Raw genomic sequence first — 27,054 nt, 5'->3', positions numbered from 1 at the left:
AGGTCTTCAGGCATTATGGCTGCAGAGGTCAAGTGCAGCGTTCACAAGTGGTAGCATGTTCACCAGTGGCCTCTATTTGGGCATAATATTTTTGGGACACTATCATTTGTGAAGGTGAGTCACAGAATGCAAGCCCTGTTTTTGCTTGTTCTGCGTGCTCAAATGGGAGTTTGTGCATGTGAAATACATCACTGGTCTGTATAAGGACTAGCATGGGAAAAATGTGTGCAAGGCTGCATGTATGTAATGAGGGGTCACACATTTTGAAATTCAGAGCTTAGACCACAATGTCTATGCAAGATGACAAATCAGAAATGAGGCACCATGATAAGAAAAATGATCTCTCATTGACCTTGTCTGTTGGACAAGCCACACAACTACACACTGATTCCCCATTGAGTATTTAAAATTATTTCAAAACAGCCTATTTGTTTGAGAGTAGCAGCCGTGTTAGCCTGTATCCGTAAAAAGAAAAGGAGTACTCCTTTCCTATTTGTTTGGGGATCTTTTTACAAAAACTGTTAAAAAAAAAAATACAAATATTAAGCCTGTTAAAAAATTACCTTTGATGGCAGCTAAATATCCTCTTAGCTCTCTCTGGAGCCTGGAACCTTCCGCCTGAAAAAAAGAAAGACATGAAAATAGAGGTTGTATATCCAGAATGTAGCTGAGCAAAATCCACGTACCTCCAGAATGGGCATTTCCCCACATAATCTCATGTGCTTTAAAATACATACATATAACAGTCATTTAAAATAACTGAAAGTACCTCTAAAGCTTAATTAGCAATAAAAACCAATTTCAGAAAATATCCATCAGATGATGCCACATTATGACTCATTCTAAACATTACATACACCCTCTTTCTGCATGTGTGTACATGAATACACACAAGCAGATGTTGGCTCGTATAAATCTTATGCGCTACTTAAACTATAATTTGAGGTTTTAATTGGGGCATAGCCCTTGTGCTCCACACAAAGAAGAATTCCAATTAGTAAGAATGACATATTTCAAAGCCAAGGTCTGACTGACATGTATGATATCCTATCTTTTCCCTAACAATGATGAACATGTAATTAATTAAAATCCCATAATCACCACCTGCTCTTGAAGTCAATGGAACTACGCCAATTTATACCAGTTGAAGATCTGGCCACCAACTGTAAATCTCATAATTGTTTGGCAAAGGGATTTCAAAAATAAATTTAGAAGAAGTTTTTTTATTGGCTATTGTAAAAAAAAATAAAATAATTTTACCCTTTAAATTTTTTCCTAAAGGTCTTCTCAATCCTTATTGCACTATTAGGAATTTTTCAGAAAATTTTAGTGCCATTATGGCATTAAATAACCACAGAAATGTTACTGGAAACTTAATATCGTTCCAAAAGGACAAAGCAATCTTAAGAAAAATACTTTGGCAATAAAATCCTACAGTCTGCTCTGAAATCTTAACTGTTTCCTTTGCAACTACATCAAAGGGATCTTTCTTTATCTGTTATCAATATCCTTTGAGAATCCCAAAGATCATATGTAAGAATACTGACTGGGTGTACTTTAGCGGTGATTGTAACACAGTTCATGCTTCACACTTCAGTGGAGTATTTACAAAAATCTGTCATATTTTAGTGCCTTTAAGCATATTTTAGATCCAAAAAGCTGTTCTTTAGGATGCTTTTCATATTCTGCAGAATTAGGAAAATCTTAAAGGTATATTACTGCCTAATATCCTTTAAATAGTTCTTTTGAAGCTATTGTTTAAGAATATTAGCTTGCGGTCATATTTTCTCATGTATGTCTGAGCACTGCCTAAATGAAGCATCAGTTGTGTGTTCTGAGCTTTAATCATGTTTTTAATATGAAAGTTAGGCGCCTCTCTTGGGAGCTATCTGAACATTCGGGGGAGGGGGGATCTCAGCTGGTGTACACTGAAGTCAGTGGAACTATGAGACTTCACACCCATTGAGGATCCGCCCTTAGGTGCCTATAGTGCTCAGGTAAGGGGCACATAAATGGCTGGGATAAATGTCTCTTGTGATTTTGTCAGATTAGATAAATACACAATTTAAATGTTTTAATACAAATTATTCTCACTGAAAAGGGTCACACACCTAGGAGCATTACATTCATTTAAAAAGGGAATAAATAAATGTACTGTTGGAGTGGGAGCCATGCAGATTAAAGTTGTTTGTTTTCAGCAGAACTGGGCACTATGGGTGGCTACAAATGCACAATTTTCCATACTGCCTCTAGATTGAAACTGGCGGGGAAGTTGCCATCACAGTATCAAGGAGGAGTGGGAGCTATGGGCCACACTACTTACCCAAGCCAGGGAGAGGAGGGGAGTTTGTCCTCTGCTTTTAGCAGAGAAAGAGGAGCTGTGCACTTCCTCCGATTTCACCCCACCACCACCAAGTCTCAACCCAGTTCTGGAAGGACAACCTGTCTAGTAAGAGGACAATTCAGTTCCCATTCATGGTTTCTTTGCAGAGACAGTTAGCATGGGTTCTAGTCCAATTGTAATAGTGGGAGTTTGGCTGTAGACACACATCTACTAGGAACTAGATTAAATCCACCATCTTGTATTGCAAACAGATGGTTAGATGGTAAAGACTTTTGATCATTCATGAACTTGATGGATTTGACTCAGTGACAAACTGGAAGGTTCCATAGCCTTTACCAATCCTCTGAGCTATCCAAGTCCCCTTTTAAGTACAATGTCTATGTACTGTTCAGAGGTAAACTACAGAATTGTATATGATGTGCTACCACTGTTGTGAAATAACAAGCACGTAACAAAAGGTGCAGTAGTGACAAGTTATTCAGGAAATAGTTTTTGTGATGTTACCCTAAAATAATATGTGGAATTAGAATTGGAAACTATGTAATATTTTATGATCAATCAGTAAATGTCATGGAGGTGCCAGTGGCCACTGGACAGAGACATATGAAAAAAGGTCATATTTGATCATATTGACAGTTAGCATTATCCTTCTATATGACGAGTCAGAACTTACAATGTGCAGCGCTCTCAGTCTATGCTATTTTAGGGCTCAAGTCACTGAAGTATCTAAGCAACACAGAACTCCACCAGCAAATATTCTATAACACACAGCCAGTTCCAGCTTTCATCATCATCAATAGCAAAAGGCCCACAGACTTCAATGATAGGAGAATTAGGCCTTACTAGACAAAAAGGCAAATTTGCTTCAGAAATCCTCTGCCCTGTCAATCTTACAGTGTAGCTATTGGTGAAGATATATATAATTTGATCAGCTAACAAACTGTTTTTTCACATATGGTAATCAATGAACTCCTCTTTTGTCCCTACCCTCTTTGGCATATTGTTTTTCAATTTTGACCACATCTCATATTTTTCCGCTCTATTCTTTGAATGCTCCCATAGTCTTGTCTTACAATTTTAAAGGGTTTTCTTTTCTATTCTTCCAGATTATGCTTATGGTGCTAGAAGCCCTGGGACACTGCAACACCTCACACCAGACATGAAACCACAATTTAAACAATGCACTTAAGGACAAAGTCTAGTGAAAGAAAAAAAAAATACAACTACAGCGAAAGAAACCCCCCCACCCCAAATCTTATTGCTATAATGAATGTGCTATGACAGATATATGCCGAGGATTCCCCCTCCTTTCTGAGCCATCACACTAAAGCATTTGCTAGCTCTGAAATCATTGTTGCATGAATTTGCATTAAGACAATCAGTCTATCAACTTTGTTAATTGAGATGTAGCTTCTTGAAGGCAAATGACTGCCATGTACCAGTCTGCTGCTGTACGCATCTGTAAAGAGTGCGCCTAAAAGAGACTTTAAAAACAAATCATGTCCTATTTATTCTCAGACACTGATGCCTATTTTATCCTTATCATTGTATACAATAAAAACATGACAGCAAACAAAGTAATAGTTTTAGAATACAGAAAAAAAAAACTCAAAAAAGATAGCAGAATCCTCACAATCCAGTGTTTGATGTCAATGAGAATGTTACCATTAGGCCACACATTGTCAAAGTTAATATATACGTCCACAATAATCTCACAGGCAATCTCATTAGATTGCACATACTAGTGATATGGGATGCTCCACATACAAAATACTACCATTTGACCTATTCCGTACTAAAAAAACACCACAAAACTCTACTGTGATGTCAAAAACAGTAACTTACAATAATTATCCAAAACACCATTTTTATAAAAATCCTTGGTCTTGTGGTCACATCACCCTTCTTCTTCTCTTTTATTCACCAACCCTGGTGTCCTATTTTATAAGCATCAATATCCTGTGGTCAACAAAGGCATGAGCACCTCAGGGCAGAGGTCAAGCACAGGCAAAATGTTGAGGGAGACCAGGAAAATTCTGGACTGTTAAGGAGCCCCTAACGCTCCATAGCTAGGGGGCTCCATGGCCCCTTAAACGATTAATCAGCCCTTTTAATGAAAAATATAAATATGGTACAGCAGGTAGGCATATTTTAATCATAGATTAAAACACTAAGGGCCAAATTCAGTCACTTGAGGGATAAAATTGGCATAAGACTCTGGAAACTTTTCTAGATGTGGAGGAAGAAAATTAGAAGTGGAGCTGCCAACAGACACATTAGGAACGCCTTTTTCCACCCCCCCATTTAGAATGTGAAAGTCACCTCTTCGTGAATTTAGGAAAATTCCTTCGTATCAGCTTATGGAATTGTTTAAAAGCATCATTGGTTCACACTGTCACTGAACAAGAAAGATAGGGACATGATTTTCTTAATCATTTCATTTACAAGATGCAGCTGCAGTGCAATTTATGCAGTGAGGCTGAAAGTATCATGTACTTTATTTCTGAAAGAAATAAATCACCTGAACTTGATGAGAGTCCAGAGCATTGTCTACCACCTGATTGCCACAGGTGCAGATTTGTTAAACTGAGAGACAGAATTACAAAAGGGTTAATCATTTATGTAATTCTAAGCCTAACAGAACATTGTCATTTCATAACTAAATATGTCTGGTACAACAGTTCAAATTAAAGCATTTCCTATATCAATTGGCTGACATGCTTTATTGAAATATGCAGTTATTAGTCTTAGCAAAAAAACCTAGGCTGTCATCAAGAGCTCTAATTTGCATACATTTTAGATAGGGATTGACATTCTTTAGAGACATCAAAGTATGAATTTAAAGAACTGTTAACACCAGGGAAAGCTTGAAAAAATATGAAGGGCCAAATCCTACCCACTGGTATGCACAGGTAAGTCAATGGGAGGTATATGTGCATATCAAATGAAAAAAATTTACACCAACCCTGTTTTTAACATTATTTTCTATCTATCTAGGCTTGTGTATGGTTCCTATCACTGTGGTATCTGACTGCCTACCCAAATTAGGAAGTGCACTCAATGACATATTCTTCTGTTTTTCTCTTACTTTTCTTTGGTAATGTTACTGTAAGAAGTCTAGGTTGAGAGAGGTAGATTTTGAATGATAGAATCATGGAGTTTAAGGCCAGAAGGGACTACCAGATGATCCAGTCTGACCACCTGTGTACCACACGCCTCTGACACCACCCAGCACCTGCACACTGAACCCAGCAACTGAAATCAGAGCATTGGGAGATGAAGCTATTGTGTGCTACAACAAGTCTTTAAACCACGATTTGAGGACTTCAAGAGCTCAGACATAGGTGAGAGGTTTTTCGCAGGAGTGGGTGGGTGAGTGAGATTCTGTGGCCTGGTGTTGTGCAGGAGGTCAGACTAGATCATCATAATGGTCCCTTCTGACCTTAATATCTATGAATCTAAGCACACCAATGCCCAAGACCCACAACAGCAGGGAAATGATTAAGTGAGAGATACCCAGATGATCCTAGCAAGCAACCCACGCCCCAGGCTGGAGACAAAGGAAAAAAACTGGCAAAGTCACTGCCAATCTGATATAGGGGAAAATTCCTTCCTGATGCCACATATGGCAATCAGTTAGACCCTGAGCATGTGATCAAGAACGAGCCAGGCAATCAGCTGAGAGAATTCTCAGTACCACCTCAGAGTGCCAACTCACCCTGTCCAGTGTCCCCCCCATCTCCAGTTTGGTCCTTTCTGATGCTTCAAAGGAAGACAAAAAACAAAAACAAACCCACAACAGAATATGCAAGGGAAAAAATCCCCTTTGGACCTCTGCAGGCAAAGAGCTATGTAGTATAAGATTTTAGGAACATAAGATATAAACCGGAAGAGACCTGCCAGGGCTACTGAGCTCAGCCCTCCTTCCCCACAGGCAACCCCAGCATACAATCATAAATTTGTCAAGCTCTCTCTTAAAACTAATTAAGTTGTCTGCCCCCACAACTCCTAGTAGGAGGCTGTTCCAGAACCTCACTCCTCTGATTAGAAACCTTCCTTTATTTATGGCCAGTTTGTATCCATTTGCTCTTGTGCCAACATCATCTTTTAGCTTAAATAGCTCTTCTTCCTCCTTGGTATTTGCCCCCCCACCCCCCCGATGTATTCACACAGATCAATCGTAGCCCCCCCCCAGCCTTGATTTTACTAGGCTAAATAAAGCAAACTCTTTTAGTCTCCTCTCATAAAATAGGTTCTTCATTCCCCTGATAATCCTAGTAGATCTTCTTTGTATCTGTTCCACTTTGACTTCATCTTTCTTGAACATGGGTGACCAGAATTGTACACAGTATTCCAAATGAGACCTTATCAATACCTTGTTCAATGGCATTAATAGTTCTCTATCTGAACTGGAAATACCTCACACAATCCATCCCAGGATCACATTTGCCTTTTTGGTAACCACATCATATTAGTGAGTCATCGTGATCCTGTGATCAACTACCATACCCAAGTCTCTTTCCTCCTCTGTTGCTTTCAACTCACAAGCCCCCAGCTCATAGGAGACATTTTTATTTTTAAACCCTAGATGCATGACCTTGCACTTTGTACTATTAAAATTCATCACAAGTCTGTTGCTCCAGATAGCAAAGCTATCCGGATCTTACTGTATAATATTCCAATCCTCCTCTCTATTGACGATGCCCCCCCTGCCCCACATAGTACGATCAGTAAATTTCATCAGCGCAGTCCTACTTCTGTTGCCAAGGTCAGTAATAAAAATAATAATATAAGTCCCAAGATCAATCTTGGAGGAACTCCACTAGTAACCTCCCTCCAGTACGCACATCACAACCTTTCAGCACAATCCATTTTCTCTCCATTTTAGCCAGTTCCTTTACTGTGTTACAATTCTTGTACTAATCCCTAACTTCTCTAACAACTAATAATTTCCTGTGTGGTCCCATGTCACCTGTTTTACTGAAGTCAAATTGATTAATTTGAGAACTTGTCTGAAATCAACAGATGAAATTCAATAAAGACAAGTGAAAAGTACTACACTTAGGAAGGAAAAATCAAATCCAGAACTACACAATGGAGAACAACTGGCTAGGCAGTAGTACTGAAAAGGATTTGGAGGTTATAGTGGATAACAGATTGAATAGGTCAACAATGCGATTCACTTGTGAAAAGGCTAATGTCATTTTGGGTTGCATTAACAAGGGGATTGATTGTAAGACATGGGAGGTACTTGTCCCATTCTTCTCAGCACTGGTGAGAAGCTGGAGGCCTGTGTCCAATTCTGAGCACCGCACTCTAAGAAAGATATGGACAAATTGGAGAGAGTCCCAGGAAAGAGCAACAAATATGATAAAAAGTTCAGAAAACCTGATCAATGAGGAAAAGTTAAAAAACTGGGCATATTTAATCTTAAAAAAAAAGAAGACTGAGGGGTGGGGGATAACGGTCTTCAGATATGTTAAGGGTTGTGTGACAAGATGGCCGATGTTAGTCTGGTGGGTCCTGCGCTTTTCTTGGCAGAGAGCTAAGATGCCACCCCTTACCCGGGTTCTTGGGGTGTCGATGGCCCTGCTAGTGGCCAAGGAAGGTGCTAAAGGAGGGAAGGGGTCTGGGTTTGCTCCTCACTCTGAGCCCCAGCCCCTCTCAATCCCTACGGGTTCTTACCCTCTTCCCCCTTGGGTGGGGTACCTGAAGTCCTTACATGCTGGGGCAGGGTCCCCCTTACTTTGAGTCTCTGATTTTCCAAGTCTCACAGCACTCCTCCAAGCTCCAGTCCTTCGTCCTCCTCTGTCTGCCTGAAGCAGGGGGTTTTATTAGGTTCCTAACAGGGCCTTAATTGATTGCAGGTGCTCCAATTAACCTGCAGCCACCTTCCCTAGGCTACAGGGAACCTTAATTAGCTTTGAGCTTATATATTTCCCTTCTAGCACTCTCCCACTGCTCCCTGGCCCTCCTGTATCACAGTTGTTACAAAGAGGACAGTGATCAGTAGTTCTCCCTGTCCGCTGACGGCTGGATGAGAAGTGATGGGCTTAATCTGTAGCATGGGAGATTTAGGTTAGATATCAGGGGGAAAATATAACTGTAAGGATAGTTAAGCACTGGAATAGGCTTAGGTTGTGAAATCCCCATCATTAGAGCTTTTCAAGAATAGGTTAGGCAAACACCTGTCAGGGATGGTCTAGGTATAGTCGGTCCTGCCTCTGCATAAGGGGCTGGACTAGATGACCTCTTGAGATTCTTTCCAGACCTACATTTCTATGATTCTATATTAAATCTACTACCTTTCCATTATCTAAAATGTCAATTATCGTCCCTAAGAAGGAAATCAAGTTAGCCTAGCACAATCTACCTTGGTAAACTCATGTGGCATGACATCAACTTTTCCATTTTCCTCCCTAGATTTAATTATTCTTTCCTTCAAAATTTCTTCTAAAGCCATGCATGCTATTGATATCAGACTAATGGGTCTGTAATTGCCCAGATCTGTTATTTCCCCTTTCTTAAACATAGGTGCAATCTTAGCTGTTCTCCAGTCATATAGTACCACCTCCGAATAGATAGATTTATTGATAATCCTTGCTACTAGACTAGGAATCTCATGCGCCAGTTCTTTCAGTGTCCCGGGTTGCAAATTATCCAGTTCATCCTCTCCCTTCCTGCTCCAACCTAATTTCAGTGCTTAAGCCTTTTTCTTCTACTTCAGGTCAGGTGATTTCTATTTCTATACATGCCTTTCAACTGTCAGGCCTGTCTTCATGCCCTGAGTTTTCATCCTTATTGTAACATGAGGCAAAGTATTCATTTAGTTTTTGGACCACAGATTATCTTTAATCTCCACCCGATTCATACTGCATAACAGCCCAACCTCATTCTTCTTCATTCTCTTTTTATTTCTATAACTAAGAAACCTCTTATTTATTTTAATTTCCTTGGCAAGATCTACTTCAGCTTGACTTGTAACAATTCTCACTTTATTCCTCCATTTTTGGATCTTTAAGATGTAGCTTTCTTTGCTCATCAATCTGTTTTCTCTTCCCCTATAGCCTCTTTGCTACTCCTCATAACCTTTTTGAGGTGGATATTCCTCCAGTTCGGTATAAAGCCCTTCCCTACATGTTTTTTCCCCTTGCTTGGGATGCAAATTGTAGGTAGTTTCTGTATCCTTGACTTAAAGAAATGCTAAGCCTCTTCCACATTTAAGTCCTTCACACTTTAGTTGACTTCTCAAACTAATTCCCTTTTTTCTCAAAGTTCACCCTTTTGAAATGAATAAAACCCATAGTTGTCAACCTGGTTTTGATTACCCAGCCATTTAATTTAAATGTAATCGACTCATGATCACTTGAGACAAGATTATTTGATGAAGAAAATTGTCAGCTATCACATTCAGGAATAACTGAGCCCTACCATTATTAATAGCATTTATCTTCCAGTTTATATCCTGGAAGTTGTATTGTCCCATTATGACATAATTCCAAGTAGTATTTCTCTCTCAAATAACTTTAAAGAACTCTCTATCCATGTCAGAGTCTGAGCCTGGGGGACACTATAGAAGCATTTTTGCAATCCTTTCCCAAAGTCATTTAGACCTCAACAGATTCTGTTTTATACTATCACTTCTCATTTCTTTATAGTTTACCACATCGCTGATATACAACACTGCCCCACTACCTTCACTTCTATCCCTCTCAAGCAGTACATACCTGTCAATACCCATACTCCAGTCATGACTGCTATTCCACCATGTTTCTGTAATCCCTGTTTTAATGAGGAGAGCAGACACCCGCAGTAGAAGATGATCTTATAGCAGTGCTCAGTTCTTCTAAGCGTTACCTTAGAATCACAGAATCATAGAATCATAGAACCATAGAATATCAGGGTTGGAAGGGACCTCAGGAGGTCATCTAGTCCAACCCCCTGCTCAAAGCAGGACCAATCCCCAATCAAATCATCCCAGCCAAGGCTTTGTCAAGCCTGACCTTAAAAACTTCCAAGGAAGGAGATTCTACCACCTCCCTAGGTAACGCATTCCAGTGTTTCACCACCCTCATAGTGAAAAAGTTTTTCCTAATATCCAACCTAAACCTCCCCCACTGCAACTTGAGACCATTACTCCTTGTCCTGTCCTCTTCTACCACTGAGAATAGTCTAGAACCATCCTCTCTGGAACCACCTCTCAGGTAGTTGAAAGCAGCTATCAAATCCCCCCTCATTCTTCTCTTCCGCAGACTAAACAATCCCAGTTCCCTCAGCCTCTCCTCATAAGTCATGTGTTCCAGACCCCTAATCATTTTTGTTGCCCTTCGCTGGACTCTCTCCAATTTATCCACGTCCTTCTTGTAGTGTGGGGCCCAAAACTGGACACAGTACTCCAGATGAGGCCTCACCAATGTCGAATAGAGGGGAACGATCACGTCCCTCGATCTGCTCGCTATGCCCCTACTTATACATCCCAAAATGCCATTGGCCTTCTTGGCAACAAGGGCACACTGCTGACTCATATCCAGCTTCTCGTCCACTGTAACCACTAGATCCTTTTCCGCAGAACTGCTGCCTAGCCATTCGGTCCCTAGTCTGTAGCTGTGCATTGGGTTCTTCCGTCCTAAGTGCAGGACTCTGCACTTATCCTTATTGAACCGCATCAGGTTTCTTTTGGCCCAATCCTCCAATTTGCCTAGGTCCCTCTGTATCCTATCCCTGCCCTCCAGCGTATCTACCACTCCTCCCAGTTTAGTATCATCTGCAAATTTGCTGAGAGTGCAATCCACACCATCCTCCAGATCATTTATGAAGATATTGAACAAAACCGGCCCCAGGACCGACCCCTGGGGCACTCCACTTGACACCGGCTGCCAACTAGACATGGAGCCATTGATCACTACCCGTTGAGCCCGACAATCTAGCCAACTTTCTACCCACCTTATAGTGCATTCATCCAGCCCATACTTCTTTAACTTGCTGACAAGAATACTGTGAGAGACCGTGCCAAAAGTTTGCTAAAGTCAAGAAACAATACATCCACTGCTTTCCCTTCATCCACAGAATCAGTAATCTCATCATAGAAGGCTATTAGATTAGTCAGGCATGACCTACCCTTGGTGAATCCATGCTGACTGTTCCTGATCACTTTCCTCTCGTGTAAGTGCTTCAGGATTGATTCCTTGAGGACCTGCTCCATGATTTTTCCGGGGACTGAGGTGAGGCTGACTGGCCTGTAGTTCCCAGGATCCTCCTTCTTCCCTTTTTTAAAGATTGGCACTACATTAGCCTTTTTCCAGTCATCTGGGACTTCCCCCGTTCGCCACGAGTTTTCAAAAGATAATGGCCAATGGCTCTGCAATCACATCCTCCAATTCCTTTAGCACTCTTGGATGCAACTCGTCCGGCCCCATAGACTTGTGCACGTCCAGCTTTTCTAAATAGTCCCTAACCACCTCTTTCTCCACAGAGGGCTGGCCATCTACTCCCCATGTTGTGATGTCCAGCGCAGCAGTCTGGGAGCTGTCCTTGTTAGTGAAGACAGAGGCAAAAAAAGCATTGAGCACATTAGCTTTTTCCACATCCTCTGTCACTAGGTTGCCTCCCTCATTCAGTAAGGGGCCCACACTTTCCTTGGCTTTCTTCTTGTTGCCAACATACCTGAAGAAACCCTTCTTGTTCCTCCTGACATCTCTTGCTAGCTGCAGCTCCAGGTGCGATTTGGCCCTCCTGATTTCATTCCTACATGCCCGAGCAATATTTTTATACTCTTCCCTGGTCATATGTCCAACCTTTCACTTCTTGTAAGCTTCTTTTTTATGTTTAAGATCCGCTAGGATTTCACCGTTAAGCCAAGCTGGTCGCCTGCCATATTTACTATTCTTTCGACTCATCGGGATGGTTTGTCCCTGTAACCTCAACAGGGATTCCTTGAAATACAGCCAGCTCTCCTGGACTCCTTTCCCCTTCATGTTAGTCCCCCAGGGGATCCTACCCATCCGCTCCCTGAGGGAGTCGAAGTCTGCTTTCCTGAAGTCCAGGGTCCGTATCCTGCTGCTTACCTTTCTTCCCTGCGTCAGGATCCTGAACTCAACCAATTCATGGTCACTGCCTCCCAGATTCCCGTCCACTTTTGCTTCCCCCACTAATTCTTCCCTGTTTGTGAGCAGCAGGTCAAGAAAAGCTCCCCCCCTAGTTGGCTCGTCTAGCACTTGCACCAGGAAATTGTCCCCTACGCTTTCCAAAAACTTCCTGGATTGTCTATGCACCGCTGTATTGCTCTCCCAGCAAATATCAGGAAAATTAAAGTCACCCATGAGAACCAGGGCGTGCGATCTAGTAGCTTCTGCAAGTTGCCGGAAGAAAGCCTCATCCACCTCATCCCCCTGGTCCGGTGGTCTATAGCAGACTCCCACCACTACATCACTCTTGTTGCTCACATTTCTAAACTTAATCCATAGACACTCAGGTTTTTCTGCAGTTTCATACTGGAGCTCTGAGCAGTCATACTGCTCCCTTACATACAGTGCCACTCCACCACCTTTTCTGCCCTGCCTGTCCTTCCTGAACAGTTTATAACCGTCCATGACAGTACTCCAGTCATGTGAGTTATCCCACCAAGTCTCTGTTATTCCAATGACATCATAACTCCTTGACATCACCAGGACCTCCAGTTCTCCCTGCTTGTTTCCAAGGCTTTGTGCATTTGTATACAAGCACTTGAGATAACCTGCTGATCGCCCCTCCTTCTCAATATGAGGCAGGAGCCCTCCCCTCACAGACGTTCCTGCCTGTGTTTCCTCCCGGTATCCCGCTTTCCCACTTACCTCAGGGCTTTGGTCTCCTTCCCCCGGTGAACCTAGTTTAAAGCCCTCCTCACTAGGTTAGCCAGCCTGCTCGCAAAGATGCTCTTCCCTCTCTTCGTAAGATGGAGCCCATCTCTGCCCAGCACTCCTCCTTCATGGAACACCATCCCATGGTCAAAGAATCCAAAGCCTTCTCTCCGACACCACCTGCGTAGCCATTCGTTGACTTCCACGATCCGACAGTCCCTGCCCCGTCCTTTTCCTTCCACGGGGAGGATGGACGAGAACACCACTTGCGCCTCAAACTCCTTTATCCTTCTTCCCAGAGCCACGTAGTCCGCAGTGATCCACTCAAGGTCATTCTTGGCAGTATCATTGGTGCCCACGTGGAGAAGCAGGAAGGGGTAGCGATCCGAGGGCTTGATGAGTCTCGGCAGTCTCTCCGTCACATCACGAATCTTAGCCCTTCTCTCCCCCTACATCACCCCAGACTTTCCAGTCTTGATTTTTGTAAAACAAACCTACATGCAAAGTCTAATATTAAAGACGTGGCATTCACATTGCTTGCACTTCCCTTATCCATTATATCCCACTAATTAATTATCTCATAAGATTCTTATTTCTTTTTTATATATGAATGGGAAGAGTGTGGTGCTTCACAGTGTAACAGTCTGTGATTAGCGTAATGAAAGAAGTGGCAAATTCGGGCATCTAGAAGATGGAATGAGCTGATACAGAGAGAGCCTTGTTCAAACACAAATATCTGGGATAATTAACTAAAGTAAAAACAAAACAAAACAAAAAACTCCCTTGACAATGTAGAAAAGGCACAAATGCACTAGTACATCTTAGAATATGAAACAGGTTTTCCTTGATTTGTCCTGATAGAAGTTAGCCACAGAAGTCAATTTTTTTTCACATCTTATGTTTACTGCTTACCATATATTTTTCCATTCAGGATATTCTACTCGTGGTATTTTTTGGTCTCTAACGTCTATATCTTTTTCCTGTTTTCTAATGGAGATTACTAGAGGTGTGAGCCTGCATTATTTATATACCTCAATCTTACACTGGAGTCAAAGGAAATGTTGAGTATGTGAGGAATGCAGGATCAGACTCTAAAGTGTGTGCCTGAATATAATCTATACCTACATGCAGTACTATATAGATCTGTACTTTCTATAACTGTACTTTGCCTCTGTCTGTATCTATACTTATATCCTACCTATATCTGTACCTATATGCATTTATGATCTATATCTAAATGCTGTGTGTTAGCGGACTTCTTAACAAATGTACTTTTTATGTTCATTTGATTTAATATTTTTTAAACATTGAGTAATTGGCCCATGTTGGGAGGCAGTGTTAAATCATTCCATATCCCCCAGGGTAGATCTGCTGGACGGCATTCCCTCCATTTGTCAAAGCCCAGATGTTGATGAAGTCTAGTGTCTCAGTGGGCAGATATTTGAAGGGTTCCTGAAGTAACATATAACAGTATGTTTGATAAACACTGAATGATAGTTTGACTTAAAAAATCAAAGCAAGGTTTTGTCTTAGAGAAAGCAACTAACAAACAGTCATTTAAAAAGGCTGAGATATAACAGGTAAACACAACCAAGAAGTGTCAAGATGCAATCTAAACTAACCCTAATTTGATTAATTAAGCTTTCCATTTTAGATTTTGTCGGAGTGAACATCTAAAAAAAAAACCCACCCAAACCCAACCAACTACTGTCTCATGTGAATTGTGGAATTCATTAGAGAATAGACAGGTATCTCCTGAAAAAATAAACCTATGAAAGTACAGATTCTCCACCTTCCTGAGATCACGCCTAGTGGTAAACTAGTGGTACTGATATGGGATTTAATTGTACACTAGGTCACCTAGTAGTCCTGGTGAAATCCACAAACAGGGCGTGTGTTTTTGAGTATTCATAGCTCATCACTGTGCCCATCATGATCACGCATACATTTTAGGACAAAAAGATTCCCAGTGGCAAGCAGGAATGCATTCCTCCTCCTTCCCTGATGACTTGCAGTGTTTATTCCCATCCTCATTGGGCTTAGTGGTCAGCAGACATCTCAGCTGTGCCACAGGCTTGCTCCAGGGAAGGTGTCCATTAGGTGAACAGGCTCTGGGAGTAATGTTCACAAGATCCTTACTGGAATGCAGGGGACTTTCACTGATCACCAGTTTTGAGATTAGGGAAAAAAAATCCCCATTGGAGACTAGATATTCTTTGGAGAGTCTAGCTTTCTGCAGAGTATCCACTGGGAATCACTTTTGGCATCAACTCTGTTTTAGGAAAGAAGGCTCCCTGAATGGAGATCTGTATTAACAGACAGAGGTATGGGAACCCTCATGTAATTACACATTTTTCTCACAAAATACTAAGTGTCAGGAGTTCTCTGCAGTTTTATGCTGAGATTTTCAAAACTGTAAGGGACTAATACCCCTAATGGGAATTAGACTTCTAAATCACTCAGGCAGCTTTGAAAAATCTTGTTTATTCACTGATCCCTTTTTCCATCCCAAGCCCAAGCACAGGAGTGAGTGCCAAGGGAAGGAGTGTGAAATGGGCTCTATACTCATCATGATGCAGTACAGATTAAAGATCCATATGTGGGGCACCAGGCATTCCCGCAAGAAAAAGGCTGCTGGAGAATTTCAGTTCAGATTGATTCCAGGTGACTAGGGTACATGTTGGTGTGCTCCTTCGCCTTCATACCTTTTAGTCTCTGACTGGTATTGAGAAAGGGGCCAACAAGGACGCTTAGTTAGCTACCAAGTGATAGTTTGTTACTGTTCATTCTCTTAACAAAAAATGTGGGCTAAGAACCAGATTCACAGCTGGTGTAAATCAGTGTAGCTGCCTTTTCATCAGATGAGGATCAGGCCCTAATACTTTCACCAAACGATTTGTTTATCGAGTGGATTTTCCTACCACAGGGTGGCAGCAACAACAAACGGTAGCATAAAGCACGTGAATGGAAACTCGGAGCTAGATCCTCTGCTGGTGTAAATCATCGTAGCTCCAGTGTAGTCCATGAAACACCACCGAGTTACACTAACTGAGGATCTAACATTCCCCCTCACAACACCCCGGCCCCCAAGCCCAAAGAATAGACCAACTAGGGAGCTTTCAGGGATCCCATAGTATGTACACCAGGCAACAACAGCAGCTTCCCCAACCTGTCCCTCATGTGCATAATGTGAATTCTGTAAGTCAACTAAAGGAGCAAGCTTTGCTCACTGCAGAAAAGCCTCTTGATTTTCTCAATTTTATAAACCAGCACCCGGAACACTGGACATTCTACTTAATTTTTATCCAGGCAACATTTTATTTTATAACAGTGAGTGGTGGATAGGCTATTTTTTTTAATACCCTAATGAAATACCTATAACTTGCTTTTTGTTTTCCAACGCAGAAATGGTCTCACATACTGATGGAGCAACTGAGCAATTAAAGATAAAGATGCACAGGAGACATTAAACAGAATATTGATCTGTTATGAATTATAATGCTGGCATTATTCTGATTAGAATACACTTAGCGACAAGGGAATCACTGTTTAACTTTGCATAATACTAGTCAGCAAGTAATAAATTCTTTCCAGGAGACTGGGATCAGAAAATAAAAATAAAGTGCAAGATGCACTTGCTTGAACAATAGAGCAGAGAGAAAATTTAGGCCCAAATCCTTCATCATGTTTATTAGTATAAACTCCCACTAGAATCAGTGATATTTTTGCCTGAGAGAGGAACATGCAAGATTTGACACTTGTTTTTTTTTTTACTTTAGGCTGAATTAAAAAGCTAGGCCTGGTCACAATTAGCTTATGCAGAAAAGAAGAAATAAAGCTTCAGGAATTGCTATCTTTTAGTATACAGAAAATGTCTGTGTTCTATATGAACCTATTCACAGTACATGAATTCTATTTAATAGTGACAAGTTCCTTGCAAAGCAAAATAAAGCTAAGATATGAATATGTTTTATGTATTGTTTAAAATCCAAATCTCGTTGCTCTGTGCTAAGAGACCCTGGTTCAGTTCTGGTATCTGGCTTCTTCTGATTCATAGAACTTGGAAACTACGTAAAGGCAGCCTGCTCAGTGCCTGCAAAAAATGAACTGACTCGTGTTAGCCTGTAGTGATTCATCTGGCCAATTCAACAGCTGGTTTGATAGGCCCAGAAGAGGATTCTATTCTGTAGTCCTCAGCCAAGAGGTGGATGGTGGTGGGTAAACCTGAAGGAATCCTCAGGAATACTAAGTCAGATGAAATTCCTCCATGGGAAAAAAAAATTAAAAAGCTCAGTTCAAAGTGCCTCCAGAAAGACCATACAGTTGACTTTTTTGTTCAGTGACAGCTCTGTTTCATCAAGGTGCATAAGGAGGTGACTAAACTTAAGCATGTGGTGATACTCAAGTGGTTAAGTATCTTGCTGGATCTGAACCTGAAGAAGAGCTCTGTGTAACTCGAAAGCTTGTCTCTCTCACCAACAGAAGTTGCTCCAATAAAAAGATACTACCTCACCCACCTTGCCTCTCTCATATCCTGGGACTGACAGAGCTACAACAACATTGCATTCAAGAAATGGTATTGGCTAAAGATTAAATGGCCCATACGTAGATTTTGATGAATGTATGTATCGATGGCAATGAGGCTGCCTAGCAGATCTCAGTACGGGGGAGACAACTTCCTTTCCTGAGTTTGTCCGTGCTCCAAAGGACTGACTTTGATGCTTAATGAAAGGAAGATTATTTCTTCCATCTATTTTGGGAATGAACGCTGTGACAGTTGTGAGAACTGCTTCTCTGAGTTAAAACTAGTATACTGGAAGTCTTCTCTGAGATGATCCAACTTCAGAAACTCATCTGATTGGAAATAGTAGCTATTGGGACATCTATTTTAATGGGTAGAAAGTATAGTGATACCTCTGGCAGGGGTCTGGGTAGTGCTGTATGGAGCAGAATGAGGTCCCAAGGCAGTTTTCTGTGAGCTTGTGAAAAAGGGTTGTTGCCCCCAAGGAAGCATTTAATGTTGGGATTCCTTTTCTTGAGCATGCTGATAACAGAGACTTGGCCTTTTTGCTTGGATATTCTGATACACCCACATTAAAGTCCTCCTGGCTGCTGGTGTGAGGAAGTGGGGTTCCTGAGAGAGGTGGAGGGTCAGGCAGGGAATCTCTGCCACCCCTTTCTACTTTAAATAGTACTCTGTAGCTTCTACCTCAGTGAATCACTATGTTCCAGCTGGCGGATGCTGTGCTCTGTCTCTGGTACCCATTTCCTTGATTGAAATGGGATCTAAATGAACCTTCCTCCATTATCCTCAGTTGGCCTCTGACCTAAAGATCGCTCTGCCTGGTTTGCTAATCAGTGAATCCCTTAAAAATGTCTGATTCTTCACATTCACCAGTTGAGGGAGGGGAGAATTTACAATGGGACTGTGGTCTCTGCCAATGGATGTGATAGTATGAGATGTGGAAGAAACAACAGATAATACTGGACAGGTCTCCTATGCACTCTGGTTCACTGAAGCATGCCTGTGTCTGAGATCAGAATTCCCAATAGGCTCCAATAGTAATTGGATTTTTGTTTGTGGCTTTTGTGGCCATTTTCAGTTAATATTCATCTGAAATAAGACTTTGTACCAGATAATATTCTTCCTCATCCCAGGCCTTTGAATGACTTCCCTGGTACCATGTGTCTGTATTTATTATGAATCCAACATATTCCAGAAACCATATGACTCTGTGGTTAGATTCAACTCTCGCTGTACAGAGTTCTGATATGAAAAATTATCCAGAAAAAGATAGAAGTGATTTTTCTTCTTCCTTAAGCCAGTATTAACACTAACACAATCCTGGAAGAAATGTTAGCATAGCTTGTGACAGCATGTGCAGGAGCTTAGAGTGTCATAACTGATCATAATTTTTTTTCCCAGGGGGTGGGGTGGTCTGTTGCCACCTGAGAGTTTTCATGCCCAGGAAGGAAGGAAACTGAGGTGATGTCTTTCTGGAACTGGCTGCCTGTGAAGTGCCAGTGTATTGAGAAGGCCATTCTTTCAGTTAACCATCTTCCTTAGTTAGAACCACTGGGTCTTCGACCATCAGAGGAGATAGTGTAACTACTGAAGGTAAATGTGGCTGTCTTGAATTTGGACTGATATGCACTGAGGAACGTTCTGGCCTTATAAAATGTGGGCTAAGGGTTAGAAGTAAATAAATGGTGGGCCAAAAAGAGATCCCTTGCTGCCTTGTTGTTCTTTCACATCTGGGTTTCTGCCCCTCTTCTCACTCCTTGGCCAGCTGCTTGGAGGAGGTGGAAGCATGGAAACAAAATGCGCATTGGAGAATGGTGCTGTGTCCAGTGCTGTCCATCCATGATTTATGGGGAAAATGGATGGGTAGGAGGAGGCATGGCTGCTAATGTAGGCTATAGGAACCCAGGCACAATCTTCCATCTGGCTTCACTGCTCTAACACAGATAGAGGCGGGGTGGTTGCTAGCCCCTGTAGCTAGTTCTTTCCTGTTAGGGAATGGGGAGTGGGGGAAGATGACCCTGCCTGGATAAGTAGGGGTATGGACTGCATTCTGCTCACAGAACTCATCAAGATCCCCCAAAGAGACACTTGATAAGGGAGGGAGAAAGTGAAACAGACCTTTCTTTTATTCTCTGGCATTTCTCAATTTAGCTCACTCGCTGAAGCCTGCAGGGGCATCAGTGGCTGCAAACACCCCAGAAGGGGAAGCAAAGCTGAAGGGACAATCTCCCCAGAATTCAAATGCAGCCCTAGGGCACAGCTGGGAATCAGATGGATGCATTATTGAGCCAAGTTGCTAGTCAGAGATTTTAAGTAAAGTTTGGAATTTCCCTTAAAATGTTCTCTGACTGGGAGGTTTGGTTGAGCTGCTTTGAAAGCTGAGAAATGCTACATTCATCAGAATAGGTGTTAATTCAGATGCACAATGATAATATTTTATATCTGAACTTTGTCAACTATTTCACTGTTGATCAAAGCAAGGACAAACCAAGAGGAGGCATATTATGAAGACCTATGCAAATGGACAGGCTTTTGTTTTTCCATAATCAAGCACTAGGAACCAAGCAGAGCCTATGGGTACATCTGAACCCCACTGAGGGGGAATGCAGCCCAAGGAGCCCAATCGAGCTCAGAGAGCATGCATGATCAGATTTTGAACATCTGCACTATCTACTCAAAATGGTGTCAATTTGGAACATCACATGGGCAGGGCTTATTTTGTGGGTGGAGTTTAGAAAAGGAACTGAGGGGGAAAGTATTAGCATTCAACCTCTTGCCCTATGTCATGGTTATGTCCTGATTTAGTGCTATCTAGATTCTGCTGTGCCCATGACTGCTCATTATTTACAGTCTGTCCACCAAAGACTGAGAAGATAAATAAAATTAGCATCATCAGCCTTGTTTGCCCACAGCAAGACTTCCAGCAGGAAAATACCACTACAGCAAATTCTTCAAAAACAAATTATCTTAGACAAAATTTTGTTGAAATAGGAGATTCCCCCCACTCCTTTCATCTTCCTTCTTATTTCTTCTTCTATTACTAGGGTCATTTGGCTAAAAATTACATCTTACAGGAACTTTGTTTCTTAACAGGGCCTCATTCCTCCCACCTTTGCTCCACCAAAGAGAAAACATATACCTCTGTTTTTTGACATCACAATTAGTTGCCATGCAAATGGCACTGACATTACCAAGAAATGATTATGGCTTCCCACTCGACAATAAGCAGCTGCAGAAGAGGAAGTAGAAAAATGTCCCATGTTAATGTAAAGGTCCCTGTTAAAAATCTTGGAAAAGAGAAAAATACAAGATCCTTGCATGGCCCAACAGCTCCCAGGTCTGCTCTCTGCTTTGGGCCCAGTGGCTCATGGTATCTCCATCTCCCTCCAGGTCTCAGGAAGGTGAGTGAAGAACCACCCTCCCAGAACAGTGACTGCTGCTGTCTCCCGTCCCTTGAGCCTTGGGATGGAGAAGTGAAGATCCACCTGGACAAGCAATTCCTGAATTGCTCCTGGGCCTCACGGAGTGGGGAGTGCAAATCCTTTACCTCAGTGGCTCTCTGCACTCCTCTCCATTAATTGCAAGGACACTGAGCAAGAGCCCAACTGGGGCTGGCCAGTCTGGAGCAAGTGAGGCGGGGGGAGGAATGAGCAGTGTCTGTATGGGAGATACACCCGTGAGTGGCATGGGCAGGGACTGATTCAGGGAGGGAATCACAAACACAGACAGTCTCATGCTCCCAAAGCCAATTCTCACGTGCCATACTAAAATATGGAGGACCAACCCTGATGCTCCCCCAGTCCTAGTTACCTCTCCCATGAGTGAGTTTCTGGATTGTAAGAGAGGGTATGAACAACCAGAGGTGATGGAGATACAAATCGGTCCCTAACGGCTTCTCGTTTAAAGTGACCATTTCACCATGTTAGCTCTTTTCTAATGGGGCTGTTTTTATAGAAAACATCTTGATACAGGTGAACTTTTAAAAAAATTAATTTGTTATTTTCACTTACATGTGAAACATTTTAGATAAATAAAACAGATCTTTTGTATCCCAAGTACATTCAACAACAGATGGAGAAATAACTTCTTGGGCCTGAACTATTTGAATGTCTTTACATGTGAGCTAAACCGCAAGCAAAGGGAAGAACAGAAAGACCATGGTTAAACCTCTGGAGACCTGGATTCACACTTGTCTTACATAACAAATGAAATAATCTTGGTAGAATTCATCTAATTCTTAGTGGGTATTAATTCACACTAGAAAGGTGCCATGGAATTCAGTATAATTAGTCACCTCTGATCAGTACAGCAAGGAGTAATGGAGGTTAGAATTTAGAGTACATTGTAAGCAGAGTAGATAATAAGGTCTTTGGGACAGAGAGTATCTCATCATATGTGTACCTACAGTACCTAGCCCAATGAAGCTCCAGTCTTGATTGGGGTGCCTGTGCGCTGTTGTGAAATAAATATTAACAATAATTATTATTATTATTAATAATCCATCAATAGGGCAGTGCAGGAAGAATACACACTATAGTCTAATGTTCATGTTCATCTTCAGACTTTGACAACTACTAAGAAAACAAGCAAAGAAATGCCTCCCCTTTGTAAAATACAACTACAGTTTTGCATTTGCAGTATTAATTTGGGTCAGATTCTGTTTTCAGTTACACTGTTGTACATCCACAGTCACTCCAGTGAGTTACACGATATTATGTTCAAGAGAGTGCCTGCAGTTTCAGAATGGTGTTGCATGAAATCAGAATCTGCCCCTTTATTACGAATGTTGGGCCCAATCCTGCAGTCCCTTTGCAAGCAAAACTTGAACTGAGTTTTGTTTACAGGAGGACTGCTGGATGAAATCCTTTAACTGTAAATCTTCACACAATGTGTCTGACCTGTTGCCAAAAAGCATGTTCATCACAATCAATGAATTCAAATACACCCCAATTTTTTGGTGTTACACAAACCAAAGAAGAAACTGACCTCTTGTCGTTTGAAGTTTTGAATATATTCTTCAAATTGTTCATCTTTTGTTTCATCAGCTTTCCCTAGCTTTTGAAGTACCTAAATTGGAAAGAAGAAAAAAAAAGAATTGCATTATGTCTAGTAAGGAGAATATTTGGAGTCACAATAGAACAATATCTTGACTTTAACTGCCTCTGTTCTCACCAGAGCTGCTGTTATGTTTTAATGGCATTTTACTTTTTAGCTGTGGTATGCACTACAATGTATAATCTGTCTCCAAAGTACATACATGATACTACTACCTTTGCAAAAAATAAAGGAAGATTATAGACACAAAACTCTAAAACATTTTGTGTGTGTGTGGGAGGAAGAGTTCGCATACATGGAATGTGTGGAGTTCTTGCTCCCTTTTTATGAAGCAATACATATTTCTGACACTGAAATAACCCCAAGGTTCAAAGAAAGAGAGAGAGATTTTCTGGAAACATCAGCTTCAGTCTGAGTGTGATGGAGCAAAGATCAAAATTCATAGACCTTTTCTAATCTTATGGCTCATCCTATGTTACGCTATTAACATGATCCTGATTTGTATGGCTTTTAACAAGAAATATAGAGTGAACAACTGAAAATCACAAATAACTATTTTAAACTTGTACTGGAATTGGTATTTAGTCCTCCCATTCATTCAAACGTACTTTATTATGAGTGTTATATATAAGAGATTTGTAGCAAGGCTAGTCGTGATAATAATTTGGAAAACCATGCGATCCTGCTATACTTTTCATCTGTTTGCCTACCTACATGCACTCGATCATTAAAATCCCTCTCCTCAGCTCTTATTTTAATATTCCAAACAAAAGTTTAATTCTTTCCCCCAAAATGTGGAATTTCTCTACAATTTAATTTATTTATTTATACACACACACGCGCACATACACCAGGGGTGAAATCCTGGCACCATTGAAACCAATGGTAAAACTTTACTGACTTCAGTGAAGCCAAGATTTTACCAGAGGTGTGTAACTGTTGGCCCTGCCACTAAAAATCTTCCAGAGTTTCCTACATCAGGGGACAAGCACAAATGGCAGAGACAGGGCAGAAATATAAACAATTAATTAGCAACATCTCCTAGTCTGCGGAAAACAAGTACTTTATGCACCTGATCCACTCATCTTCTCTCTAATTTCCACTAATCATGCCTTGGACTGGTTAGAGGCCACAAAAACTGGGCCAGTAAAGGAGAACAGGAGTGCAGCATGGCTGGTAATGATGACAAAGGTGAATGTACTGTATGACAATACCTTGCAATATCCTGGACCAACCTTAAACTTAATTCAATAAGTATTTTAGGAGTTCACTGTATTAAAAATGCAAATGTTCATGTACTATTGAGGGATTGTATGTATTTCCATGGGGGCGGGGGATCACAGCCTCCCAGGAACTAAGTGGAGGTTGGTCAGGTAAATGGTTTAGGTGGGTGGTTAGCAAATTCACACAGAGAGCCTCCAGAGAGCTACGACCATCTGAAGAGAATCTCACCTATACTGGTTCAAAATGGATTTTTGGGGACCAACAGACAAAGAAAGGAATTTTGGTTAAATAGCTTGAGTTAAAAGTGACTTGGGGACTTCCTTCTGATCCAGCAAACAGACAGGACCTCTGGTTCAATGGAGGGTGTATCCCCCAATCCTTAGGGAAGGACTTTCAAATACTGAGAGCCCATAAGGCTGATGGTGCTTGTTCTGAGCTGAACCTGTGATGAACTTGTGACCACAGGGAGAACCCCTAAGTAGGGTTTGAAGGACTGTTCACTGGCCAGAGACCTTGTGGAGTTGGGGTGATCTGTGGTAAGCTTATTAGCATGCATGTATTGTGTTAGTAGGTTTTCTCTGAATGCTTTCATTTTAAGAATAAATGTGCTTGCTTACATAGAGCTGTGTGATAACCTAACTGTGGCAATCATGCTGTGTACCATCTCTGAGGAGAGAAGTGAAGCAGGCCTGCTTAGGCAGTCTGTCTTTTCCTGGGGATATCACAGTATAGTCAGGGAACTGTGCAGCCTGCAAATACCCTTTGGGAAGGGAGGCCCAGGTCTCCACCCAAAAGAGGTGACAGCTGACAAGCCAGGGGCCTAGAGTAGATGCATTTATTGGACCACAGAAGGGGAATACAGTGCAGCTGCCCTGAACTGTGACACAATGATGATTATGATATTGTTAATGCACTGAAGGTAGTTTCTGACATATCCACTATAGGCAGATACTGAAGAGATAGGAGTAAGGACAAATAATTTTAAAAGCTAGTAGTTTACTGGTCTTAAGCACGTTTTAGATTTCTGTTAATCTCAGTGGTATTTTTTAGCCTGTTGTGACTGGTCACTGGTCAACTTTCCTCACCAAACACTCACCAACTTCCTGTGCATCACATCTTTATGCACGTTGACAGAAGAAAACTGAATCTTTGACAAAGATGGAGCAAATGAAGCCACTTGAATCAGGTCTAGAAGCAGTCACATGCTAGCTACCAAAAATAATTATATAGCCCACATTACTGTAGTATCTGAGTGCCTCAATCTTTCAGAACATAAGAATGGCCATATTGGATCAGACCAAAGGTCCTTCCAGCCCAGTATCCTGTCTGCTGACAGTGGCCAATGCCAGGTGCCTCAGAGGGAGGGAACCTAACAGGTAATGATCAAGTGATCTCTCTCCTGCCATCCATCTCCACCCTCTGACAAACAGAGGCTAGGGACACCATTCCTTACCCATCCTGGTTAATAGCCATTAATGGACTTAACCTCCATGAACTTATCTAGTTCTCTTTTAAACCCTGTTATAGTCCTAGCCTTCATAACCTCCTCAGGCAAGGAGTTCCACAGGTTGACTGTGTGCTGTGTGAAGAACTTCCTTTTATTTGTTTTAAACCTGCTGCCCATTAATTTCATTTGGTGGCCCCTAGTTCTTATAATATGGGAACAAGTAAATAACTTTTCCTTATTCACTTTCTCCACACCACTCATGATTTTATATACCTCTATGATATCCCCCCTTAGTCTCCTCTTTTCCAAGCTGAAAAGTCCTAGCCTCTTTAAACTCACCATGTATTGGACCCATTCCAAACCCTTAATCATTTTAGTTGCCCTTTGCTGAACCTTTTCTAATGCCAGTATATCTTTTTTGAGATGAGGAGACCACATCTGTACACAGTATTCAAGATGTGGGCGTACCATGTGTATATCCTCACCACATGCCTGTGAGGTGGGGAATGGGGGAAGTATAATTATCTTAATTTTACAGATGGGGAGCTGAGGGATAGAATGCTTAACGACTTGCCCAAAGTCACACAAAATCTGCAGCAGAACAGAGAATCAAAATTGGATCTCCTGAGTCCCATGCTAGAGCCCTCACCATTGGACCATCTATCCAATCTCCCTTTCTTCAGGATTAGCATATTTTCCTGAAAATAAATGGTATTGCAGACAAATAGGAGAGGGTGCATGGGAGACCCAGAGGTACCAGAGAGCTACATTTTAGTGGAACCATGTATGGGATTGCAAAGTTAGGGAAAAAATTCAAAATTTTTAAGACTATCTTGATCTATGAAAGAATGCCACACGGGAAAGCCACATTTTCTACACAGCTTGGACTATTGACCAGAGTAATATATCCAAGTCATACAAATATGAAGTTAGCAGGTAGAATAAACAGAGACTCAGTTACTTGTGGTATGAGTAACAACCAAGTGAAAGCAAGGTTCTTGCAGGAAATTGACTTGCCTTTATAAAGAGGAGTCGAAATTTGCTTTAGACTGTGTTTACCAAATGAAAGGTTAAGAAACAGTGAAAAAAATGAAGTGCGTCCAATTAAAAATGTATAGCAAGGACAGAATGTTAAAAAAAATGGGGAATAAAAGGTTAGTTTGCAATAAATACAGGAAGCAATCATGAGTGTACTGTCATCCAAGGCATAAGAGCAACCATTTTTAAGTGTGTTGCCCAGCTCCAAGCACAACTTTCAAAGAAATACAAAAGCAAAATACTTTCACGAACATACAGCATTGATGGTGAAAATGATGATATTACAGAAACAAGAGGTGTTAAGTTGAGTCTCTTTGTACATTTACAAAACAAAGCAAGAGTCTAAAACAGATTGGTGTGTGACACCAGTAATAAATGAGCAAAAAGTGAATTTAAAAAAAAAAAGACTAGCACTTGCAATGTAATCTCAGGAAAAGTATACAAAATAATCAGTGAATATCCAATTTTATAAGGGGCACAAAGGTGCAAAAGTAAAACCATGCAGGCATGTCATATAAGGACAGATACCACTTAAAAGAGTTTGGAACAGCGGAAAAGGAAGTCCCAGGCTCTGCTCAGGTTAACA

General features: G+C 41.4%; 1 protein-coding gene across 6 annotated transcripts in view; it reads right to left on the bottom strand.

The window, feature by feature from the left end:
* The window catches only part of AMPH (amphiphysin), a 168,389-nt gene that overhangs the window by 70,997 nt on the left and 70,338 nt on the right, over window positions 1-27,054 (bottom strand). For 4 of the 6 annotated variants that reach the window (XM_037890027.2, XM_037890026.2, XM_037890028.2 and 1 more), the window contains exons 2-3: window positions 22,691-22,771; window positions 564-618 (exon numbers count right to left, since the gene is read on the bottom strand). In XM_037890027.2, coding sequence (XP_037745955.1) covers window positions 564-618; window positions 22,691-22,771 — 136 coding nt within the window. Of the gene's footprint in view, window positions 1-563; window positions 619-8,029; window positions 8,144-22,690; window positions 22,772-27,054 lie in introns of those variants that run through there. The other 2 variants (XM_043540567.1, XM_043540568.1) reach the window with 2 other exon arrangements.

Source organism: Chelonia mydas, chromosome 2 (assembly GCF_015237465.2).
Source record: "Chelonia mydas isolate rCheMyd1 chromosome 2, rCheMyd1.pri.v2, whole genome shotgun sequence".
Classification (NCBI taxonomy): domain Eukaryota; kingdom Metazoa; phylum Chordata; order Testudines; family Cheloniidae; genus Chelonia; species Chelonia mydas.
This window is presented reverse-complemented; position numbering and strand designations above follow the sequence as displayed.